This window comes from Anolis sagrei, chromosome 8 (genome assembly GCF_037176765.1).
Source record: "Anolis sagrei isolate rAnoSag1 chromosome 8, rAnoSag1.mat, whole genome shotgun sequence".
Classification (NCBI taxonomy): domain Eukaryota; kingdom Metazoa; phylum Chordata; class Lepidosauria; order Squamata; family Dactyloidae; genus Anolis; species Anolis sagrei.
Genome location: NC_090028.1, coordinates 37,616,327 through 37,627,088, shown reverse-complemented (window position 1 = coordinate 37,627,088; position 10,762 = coordinate 37,616,327). Strand labels below are relative to the sequence as shown.

The 10,762-nt window shown below is 48.0% G+C and overlaps 1 protein-coding gene across 1 annotated transcript in view; it reads right to left on the bottom strand.

The window, feature by feature from the left end:
• Positions 1-7,892: 7,892 nt before the first annotated feature.
• DNAJA2 (DnaJ heat shock protein family (Hsp40) member A2) overlaps positions 7,893-10,762 on the bottom strand; it is a 32,316-nt gene continuing 29,446 nt past the window's right edge. The window contains exon 9 of the mRNA XM_060787873.2: positions 7,893-8,783. Coding sequence (XP_060643856.1) covers positions 8,595-8,783 — 189 coding nt within the window. The 3' untranslated portion in view covers positions 7,893-8,594. The remainder of the gene's footprint in view (positions 8,784-10,762) is intronic.

Here is a 10,762-nt window from a genome sequence, read left to right as displayed (position 1 = left end):
CTCATAACCCTTTTGGTACGGTCAAAGAATGGTCCCTGGTCAAAGTGGTCCCTGGTCAGAGTGGTCCCTGGTCAGAGTGGTCCCTGGTCAGAGTGGTCCCTGGTCAAAGTGGTCCCTGGTCAAGTGGTCACTGGTGAAAGTGGTCCCTGGTCAGAGTGGTCCCTGGTCAGAGTGGTCCCTGGTCAGAGTGGTCCCTGGTCAGAGTGGTCCCTGGTCAAAGAGGTCCCTGGTCAGAGTGGTCCCTGGTCAAAGAGGTCCCTGGTCAAAGAGATCCCTGGTCAGAGTGGTCCCTGGTCAGAGTGGTCCCTGGTCAGAGTGGTCCCTGGTCAGAGTGGTCCCTGGTCAGAGTGGTCCCTGGTCAGAGAGGTCCCTGGTCAGAGAGGTCCCTGGTCAGAGAGGTCCCTGGTCAAAGAGGTCCCTGGTCAGAGTGGTCCCTGGTCAAAGAGATCCCTGGTCAGAGTGGTCCCTGGTCAGAGTGGTCCCTGGTCAGAGTGGTCCCTGGTCAAAGTGGTCCCTGGTCAAGTGGTCACTGGTGAAAGTGGTCCCTGGTCAGAGTGGTCCCTGGTCAGAGTGGTCCCTGGTCAAAGAGGTCCCTGGTCAGAGTGGTCCCTGGTCAAAGAGGTCCCTGGTCAGAGTGGTCCCTGGTCAGAGGTCCCTGGTCAGAGTGGTCCCTGGTCAAAGAGGTCCCTGGTCAAAGAGATCCCTGGTCAAAGAGATCCCTGGTCAGAGAGGTCCCTGGTCAGAGAGGTCCCTGGTCAAAGAGGTCCCTGGTCAAAGAGATCCCTGGTCAGAGTGGTCCCTGGTCAGAGTGGTCCCTGGTCAGAGTGGTCCCTGGTCAGAGTGGTCCCTGGTCAGAGTGGTCCCTGGTCAGAGAGGTCCCTGGTCAGAGAGGTCCCTGGTCAGAGAGGTCCCTGGTCAAAGAGGTCCCTGGTCAGAGTGGTCCCTGGTCAAAGAGATCCCTGGTCAGAGTGGTCCCTGGTCAGAGTGGTCCCTGGTCAGAGTGGTCCCTGGTCAAAGTGGTCCCTGGTCAAGTGGTCACTGGTGAAAGTGGTCCCTGGTCAGAGTGGTCCCTGGTCAGAGTGGTCCCTGGTCAAAGAGGTCCCTGGTCAGAGTGGTCCCTGGTCAAAGAGGTCCCTGGTCAGAGTGGTCCCTGGTCAGAGGTCCCTGGTCAGAGTGGTCCCTGGTCAAAGAGGTCCCTGGTCAAAGAGATCCCTGGTCAGAGTGGTCCCTGGTCAGAGTGGTCCCTGGTCAGAGAGGTCCCTGGTCAGAGTGGTCCCTGGTCAGAGTGGTCCCTGGTCAGAGAGGTCCCTGGTCAAAGTGGTCCCTGGTCAGAGAGGTCCCTGGTCAAAGAGGTCCCTGGTCAGAGTGGTCCCTGGTCAAAGAGGTCCCTGGTCAAAGAGATCCCTGGTCAGAGTGGTCCCTGGTCAGAGTGGTCCCTGGTCAGAGAGGTCCCTGGTCAGAGTGGTCCCTGGTCAGAGTGGTCCCTGGTCAGAGTGGTCCCTGGTCAGAGAGGTCCCTGGTCAAAGTGGTCCCTGGTCAGAGAGGTCCCTGGTCAGAGAGGTCCCTGGTCAAAGTGGTCCCTGGTCAGAGAGGTCCCTGGTCAAAGAGGTCCCTGGTCAGAGTGGTCCCTGGTCAAAGAGGTCCCTGGTCAAAGAGATCCCTGGTCAGAGTGGTCCCTGGTCAGAGTGGTCCCTGGTCAGAGAGGTCCCTGGTCAGAGTGGTCCCTGGTCAGAGTGGTCCCTGGTCAGAGTGGTCCCTGGTCAGAGAGGTCCCTGGTCAAAGTGGTCCCTGGTCAGAGAGGTCCCTGGTCAGAGAGGTCCCTGGTCAAAGTGGTCCCTGGTCAGAGAGGTCCCTGGTCAAAGAGGTCCCTGGTCAAAGAGATCCCTGGTCAGAGTGGTCCCTGGTCAGAGTGGTCCCTGGTCAGAGTGGTCCCTGGTCAGAGTGGTCCCTGGTCAGAGTGGTCCCTGGTCAGAGAGGTCCCTGGTCAGAGAGGTCCCTGGTCAGAGAGGTCCCTGGTCAAAGAGGTCCCTGGTCAGAGTGGTCCCTGGTCAAAGAGATCCCTGGTCAGAGTGGTCCCTGGTCAGAGTGGTCCCTGGTCAGAGTGGTCCCTGGTCAAAGTGGTCCCTGGTCAAGTGGTCACTGGTGAAAGTGGTCCCTGGTCAGAGTGGTCCCTGGTCAGAGTGGTCCCTGGTCAAAGAGGTCCCTGGTCAGAGTGGTCCCTGGTCAAAGAGGTCCCTGGTCAGAGTGGTCCCTGGTCAGAGGTCCCTGGTCAGAGTGGTCCCTGGTCAAAGAGGTCCCTGGTCAAAGAGATCCCTGGTCAGAGTGGTCCCTGGTCAGAGTGGTCCCTGGTCAGAGTGGTCCCTGGTCAGAGTGGTCCCTGGTCAGAGTGGTCCCTGGTGAAAGTGGTCCCTGGTGAAAGTGGTCCCTGGTCAGAGTGGTCCCTGGTCAGAGTGGTCCCTGGTCAGAGTGGTCCCTGGTCAGAGTGGTCCCTGGTCAGAGTGGTCCCTGGTCAGAGTGGTCCCTGGTCAGAGTGGTCCCTGGTCAGAGTGGTCCCTGGTCAGAGTGGTCCCTGGTGAAAGTGGTCCCTGGTGAAAGTGGTCCCTGGTCAGAGTGGTCCCTGGTCAGAGTGGTCCCTGGTCAGAGTGGTCCCTGGTCAAAGAGGTCCCTGGTCAAAGAGGTCCCTGGTCAGAGTGGTCCCTGATCCAAGTGGTCATGGGAATTCTGTGTGCCAAAACTGATTTAATTCCATTGTTGGTGGAGTTCAGAATGCTCTTTGATTGTAGGTGAACTATAAATCCCAGCAACTACATCTCCCAAATGACAAAACCAATCCCCTCCCAACCCCACCATTATTAAAATTTGGGCATATCGGGTATTTGTGCCAAATTTGGTCCAGTGAATGAAAACAGATCCTGCATATCAGATATCTGCATTATGATTAACAGTAGCAAAATTACAGTTAAGAAAATAGCAATGAAAATAGTTTTATGGTTGCGGATCACCACAGTATCAGGAATGGTATTTAGGGGCTGTGGTGTCAGGAAGGTTGAGACCCACTGCCTTAAACGTAGCCACGAGCTGCATGTAAACACTGCTGTCATAATGCTTCCGTCAGCTTCTTGGCAGCTGCCCGGGAGCCCTTACATTTCTCTCCCGCCAGTCACTCATCCTGACTTAGCAGGGTTGTCTGGGGACACCATGGGCTAATCATGCTCTGCAAGGAATAGTTTATGGCTGCTGTCGTCTGGGAGCTATGTTTAGAGCCGGATCCCAGGTACCACACTTGAATCTCATAACATGGTTGGACCATGGCCATAAACGGCTCTCCTCCAGAATATTACAAGGAGTGAGCTGGGATGGACAGAGAGGTTTTACACACAAGGTCATGCATTGGCTTGGTGAAGCGCAAAGCTCTAAGCACAACTCCGCTTTGTCATGCCACTTGCATGCATAGCTTACCTGTCATCTGCCAGAGCAATGCTTCTCAACCTTCCGAATGCCGCGACTCCTTAATCCAGTTCCTCATGTTGTGTTGACCAACCATAACGTTATTTCCATTGCTACTTCATAACTGTAATTTTGCAACTGTTATGTATCGTCATATGAATATTTTTTAATTGTGTGGTCTTATTGCTAATGTTGCATTATTGTATTGTCCATGTTTTATTAATTGCTTGTATTGTTGTTATTATTGCTTGTATTGTATTTGGGCTCGGCCTCATGTAAGCCGCACCGAGTCCCTTGGGGAGATGCTAGCGGGACACAAATAAAGTGTTGTTGTTGTTGTTGTTATATCTGATATGCAGGATGTATTTTCATTCACTGGACCAAATTTGACACAAATACCCGATATGCCCACATTTGAATAATGGTGGGGTTGGATTTATTTTGTCATTTGGGAGTTGTAGTTGCTGGGTTTTATGTTGTTGTTGTTGTTCATTCGTTCAGTCGTCTCCGACTCTTCGTGACCTCATGGACCAGCCCACGACAGAGCTCCCTGTCGGCCGTTACCACCCCCAGCTCCCTCAAGGTCAGTCCAGTCACTTCAAGGATGCCATCCATCCATCTTGCCCTTGGTCGGCCCCTCTTCCTTTTGCCTTCCACTTTCCCTAGCATAATTGTCTTCTCTAGGCTTTCCTGTCTCCTCATGATGTGACCAAAAGTACTTCAACTTTGTCTCTAGTATCCTTCCCTCCAGTGAGCAGCCGGGCTTTATTTCCTGGAGGATGGACTGGTTGGATCTTCTCGCAGTCCAAGGCACTCTCAGAACTTTCCTCCAACACCACAGCTCAAAAGCATCGATCTTCCTTCGCTCAGCCTTCCCTAAGGTCCAGCTCTCACATCCGTAGGTGACTACAGGAAATACCATGGCTTTGACTAGGCGGATCTTATAGTTCACTCTAAATCAAAGAGCATTCTGAACTCCACCAATGATGGAATAGAACCAAACATGGCACACAGAACTCCCATGACCAAGAGAAAATAGTAGAAGTGTTTGGTGGGCACTGACCTTGAGTTTGGGAATTGTAGTTCACCTACATCCTGAGAGCACTGTGGACTAAAATAATGATGGATCTGGACCAAAACTGGCACTAATACTCAAATGTGAACACTAGTAGAATTTGGGGGAAATAGACATTGATATTTTGGAGTTGTAGTTGCTGGGGTTTATAGTTCACCTACAATCAAAGAATATTCTGAACCTCACCAACGATAGAATTGGGCCAGACTTCCCACACAGAACCCCCATGACCAACAGAAATACTGTGCTTTCTGATGGTCTTTGGCGACCTCTCTGACACCCCCTCACTACCCCCCTCGGGGTCCCGACCCCCAGGTTGAGAACCACTGTGCCAGAGTGTGACCACCGAATCCGTTTAGCACAGTGATTCCCAACCTCGTTTTGACCAGGGACCACTCTCCAACATTAGTACCAAAAGGAAGCCCTCAATTGCACAATGGGTTAAACCAGGGGTCCTCAAACGTTTTGAACAGAGGGCCAGGTCACAGTCCCTCAAACTGTTGGAGGGCCAAATTATAATTTGAAAAAAAAAAAAACATGAATGAATTCCTATGCACACTGCACATATCTTATTTGTAGTGCAAAAAACACTTGAAAATAATACAATAATTAAAATGAACAATTTTAATAAATATAAACTTAGTATTTCAATGGGAAGTGTGGGCCTGCTTTTGGCTGATGAGATAGGATTGTTGTTGTTGTGTGCTTTCAAGTAATTTCACACTTAGGTTGACCCTGAGTGAGGGCCGGGTAAATTACCTTGGAGAAAGGAAAACAGAATGTTGGTGGACAGGAAAAGAGATTGAAAGATGGGCTCAAAGGCAACCTTAAAAATTCTGGCATAGACACTGAGAACTGGGAAGCCTTGGCCCTTGAGTGCTCCAGCTGGAGGTCAGCTGTGACCAGCACTGCTGTAGAATTTGAAGAGGCATGAATGAAGGGTGAAAGAGAGAAATGTGCCAAGAGGAAGGCGCATCAAGCCAACACCGACTGGGACCGCCTTCCACCTGGAAACCAATACCACCACTGCGGGAGAAGATGCAGGTCAAGAAGAGAGCTCCACAGCCACCTACGAACCCACCAGAACACTGATACTGGAAGACTATCCTACTCGGCCAACAAGGGATCGCCCAAGTAAGTAAGTAAGGGAAGTGTGGACCTGCTTTTGGCTGATGAGATAGTATTGTTGTTGTTGTGTGCTTTCAAGTCATTTCACACTTAGGTTGACCCTGAGCCAGGGCCAGGTAAATGAGCTTGGAGGGCCATATTCGGCCCTTAGTTTTAGGACCCCTGGGCTAAACCCTTGTGCCGGCAGGACTGAAGACAGATAGGTCACAGATTCGAATCCGTGGAGAGTGCAGATGAGCTCCCTCTATCAGCTCCAGCTCCCCATGCGGGGACATGACCTTTTTCCTCCGGTATTTCCCATTCAATTAAAGGAGCACTCCCCAACTCTCAATCCATTCCCAATATAAATAAAAATGTAATGTTTGTTTGTGGGAATAACATAACTCAAAAACCACTGGACGAATTGCCCCCAAAACCACATATATACACAAACAGACATACATACACAAATATATATACACACAAAACACATATACACAAACTGGGCCACAGCACGCATGCGCAAAACCACATATATATACACAAACACACATATACACAAGTATACACACACATATCCTTATATATACACACACAAAACACATACACAGACTGGGCCACAGCAACATGTGGCAGGGGACAGCTAGTCACTCAAAAACACAGAAGAGCAAAAAACTCCAAAAACAACATATATATATATATATGCCAAACCACATATATATATACGCAAACACAAACATATACACACACAAAACACATATACACAGCCTGGGCCATGGCAACGTGTGGCAGGGGACGGCTAGTTCCCAATAAGGGAAAAAAGCAAGAAGAGGGGAAGGAAAAGGGAGGAAAGAGGGAAAAGAGGCAAGACCGGAAGTGGAACTGTCCCCGCTCCTTCCCTCTGTGATTTCCACACTCCTCTTCCGTATTGCCTTGCCCTTTGAATCCCTGTTAGTATTCTAGGTGCCCAGTGGGAGACTCCGTATTATCCGACATCTTCATTTATCCGACATTCCGCTGGACCATTGATGTCGGATAAGCGAGACTCTATTGTATAGAAATTGTTGTAGTAGAGTCTGTTGGCGACGCTGCAACTGGCAGGAGTGGTAGAGGAGGGAAACGAGGCGCCCAGATGTTAGATGAGGAGCAGCAAAGGAAGAGAATTCGGGAGATACTTATGTCACCCACTGATGAAGAATCCTTTGAAGGTTTCTCCGAGAGTGAAATGAGTGAGGTGGAGGAAGAGATACAGATGGGAATAGAGGGACTAAGAGGCTTACTCAAGAGCAGGAGTCAGACGAGGAGTGTCAGAGAAAGAAGATCAGGGACATACTTACTGCTCCCAATGAGGAAGAGGATTTCATGGGTTTTTCTGGGGATGGGTCTGGGAGTGATGGGGATGAAGAGGAACCACTGGATTGGACCAAGATACAGGAGGTTCAGAATGTATGTATTCAACCAATGTCCAGTGACACTTTTGCGGGGTTTTCTGGTGGCGGGGATTGGCAATCTGGTGATACTGTGGAATCATGGGGAGACCTAAGTCTTGACAAGAGTTGGAGGGATGGGCATCGACACTCAGCTATAGGGGCTAAGCCAGCTGATAGTGATGAGGATGGGGTGGAGGGCAGCTCATCATCAGATGATGAGCTGTAAGATAAATGAAGGCACCGAAATGGTAGAACTTTGCAGTAGGCAAGGTGTTGGTTTCGTGCCTTGAGTCTTGTCGCTGCCGCTTTCCTGTTGGGCTTGGGTCCTGGATCTGCAGGTTGCTGTTTTGCTTCATGTACCGACCAGCTTGGATACTCGTAAGTGCGGATTTCCCCTCTCCTTGACTTCGGACTGCTTTTGACAACAACGCTGCTTTGTGGACTTTGGAACCTTCAACTGGAATTTCTTCGACTTTGGACTGCTTCTGGACGACGGCTTTGCTTCACGGACCTTTGTTTGCTGCTCTATTTTGGATGACTTTGGACACTACTCAGTTTAATCTGGATTATATCTCTGTTTAATCTGGATTATATCTCTGTTTAATCCGGATTATTTCCTAAGTTGGTTTTTTGAGCTAATCTTTGCAGTTACTTTTGAGTTTTGACCAGAGACACTGAAGTAAGTGTCTCTGAGTCCTTTTGTTTGATTCAATAAACGGTTTCTTTTGGCCATACTCCTGAGTCTGGCTCTTTAAGGCTTTTGGGTTCCGACAGAAATACTATAAACACTATTTAGCACAACTTGAAGAAAAGAAGGCGGCAATGACAAGGGGTCTCATTATACACCAACAGTTTTTTATTGAGTTTCCGTAACCTTTCACAAGATGGTTAAAAAACTTTTACAACCACTTCTAAGTTTTTTTTTCTCCCTTTCATGTTCCATGGTTCCCCATCCGTTCTCTCCCATTCTTGTGCCAAGCCCATTGACTTACCATGCATCTAAAAGTGATAGATACAGGCTATTTAAATTTCTTTATTTTCTATTTGTAGCAGCTTATGCAGGTGCAGCCAAATACCAAGCCTCGGGACAAGTTTTTACACAAAACTTTTACAATGTAGAATTTTGAATTTTTTTTTTTAAAATAGAGAACTTAAAATCTACACAAAAAACTGGTAAAAATCAAGCACAAGTACAAGGACTGAAACTTAACCCGGGTGAAAAAGGAGAGTCTCACCTTCCTTTGAAGTGCCTTTATTCTGCTACAGAAGAGTCAGTCCAAAAAGAAAGAAAAAATGAAGATGTAAGCCTTTTTTTGTGTGTGTGTTAGTTTTAAATTATGCACTCGGTATATACTTAAGGACCAATTTTTTTAAAAAAAGTTACACATACAGCAACGGATGTCCATTGGGCTCAAATGTGTGTGGGTCGTTTCTACCGCCCAACCGGATTGTTGCTCAAAACAAGTCAGGCAGAAATTTGAAGAGAAAAATCCATGTGTAACTTCCCCCTCCCCGGCAGACCCCAGACCTGGCTTTTACTGATGGGCGCATTGCACCCCAGGTCCATGGTGGCCGCTCTCCTCGTCGGAGCTGTCGTTGTAGGCCTCGCGCCGCTGGCCGCCGGTCGAGCCACGCGTGGAGTCAAACTCCTGCAGGTCCACCTCCTCGGCTTCGCTGATGATGTTGGGGACGTCCGGTCTGGCGGGCAGAAGGTCTTCAAGTTCCTACGAGACACAGCGTGAAAAGGTTTGGATTGGGTGTGTGCGTACACACACAGACACACACACATATATAAAAGCTGTCCCCTGCCATCTATATATATAAAAATGCTCTGTGCATAATGAGTACCTTAAAAACAAAAGAACCAATGAACGAAATCACACCAAATTTGGCTGCAAAACGTCTCACAACACAAGGAGTGACCATCACTCAAAAAATTATGATTTTGTCATTTGGGAGTTGTAGTTGCTGGGATTTAGAGTTCGCCTATAATCAAAGAGCATTCTGAACTCCACGAATGATGGAATTGAACCAAACTTGGCACACAGAACTCCCATGACCAACAGAGAATACTGGAAGGGTTTGGTGGGCATTGACCTTGAGTTTTGGAATTGTAGTTCACCTACATCCAAGCAGCACCAATGATGGATCTGGACCAAACTTGGCACAAGCACTCAATACGCCCAAATATGAACACAGATGGAGTTTGGGGGAAATAGACCTTGACTTTTGGGAGTTGTAGTTGCTGGGATTCACAGTTCACCTATAATCAAAGGGCATTCTGAACCCCACGGACTGAATTGGGGCAAACTTCCCACACAGAACCCCCATGACCAACAGAAAATACTTAAGGTCATCCAATCAAACTCCCTACATCTGGGCAAGAAAATGTAATCAAAGTCCTCCTGACAAAGAGCCATCCAGCTATAGATTAGATTAGATTAGATAGATAGATAGATAGAGAGATATAATTCACACACACAGATAGATTATCATAGGTTTGAAAGGGACCCTTAAAGAAGGACAATGATACATTGCATGTTCCAGGGTGGGCAAGCCAGACACTCTCCACATCAACACTGACAAAGAAACAGCAAGAAATACTGTTTACCCACAAGAATAAAGAAATTACGTATATTAGAAACCAACGCTTTCTCATTTCTTTATTTTCCAGATCAACAGACTGGGCCACAGCAACGCATGGCAGGGGACATGTAGTAGAATCATAGAATCAAAGAGTTGGAAGAGCCCTCATGGGCCATCCACTCCAACCCCATTCTGCCAAGAAGCAGGAATATTGCGTTCAAATCACCCCTGACAGATGGCCATCCAGCCTCTGTTTAAAAGCTTCCAAAGAAGGAGCCTCCACCACACTCCAGGGAAGTGAGTTCCACTGCTGAACGGCTCTCACAGTCAGGAAGTTCTTCCTCATGTTCAGATGGAATCTCCTCTCTTGTAGTTTGAAGCCATTGTTCCATTGCATCCCAGTCTCCAGGGATGCAGAAAACAAGCTTGCTCCCTCCTCCCTGTGGCTTCCTCTCACATATTTATACATGGCTATCATATCTCCTCTCAGCCTTCTCTTCTTCAGGCTAAACATGCCCAGCTCCTTAAGCCGCTCCTCATAGGGCTTGTTCTCCACAACCTTGATCATTTTAGTCGCCGTCGTCTGCCATGCATTGCTGCGGCCCAGTCTGTGCATATGTGTGTGTGTATATATATCTATATAAATAAAAATGCAAAGTTCATTTGTGGGATTAGCATAACTCAAAACCCACTGGACGAACTGACACCAAATTTGGACACAATACACATATCAAGCTAATGAGTGACCATCACTCATAAAAACACTGGAAAACACACCAGAAGAAACTTAAAAAGCCAAAAAATAAAAAATACATTACAACACATGTGCAAAACCACACACATATATATGCAAACACACATATATACAAATATATACAAAAATATACACATACAAAACATATACACAGACTGGGCCACAGCAACGTGTGCCAGGGAATGGTTAGTTTGTGTATATGCGTGTATGTGGTTTTGTGCATGCATTGTAATGTATTTTTTTATTATTTGGCTTTTTAAGTCCCTTCTGATGTGTTTTTTAGTGTTTTTATGAGTGATGGTAACTCCTTGGCCTGATAGGTGTCTTGTGTCCAAATTTGGTGTCAATTCACCCAGTGGTTTT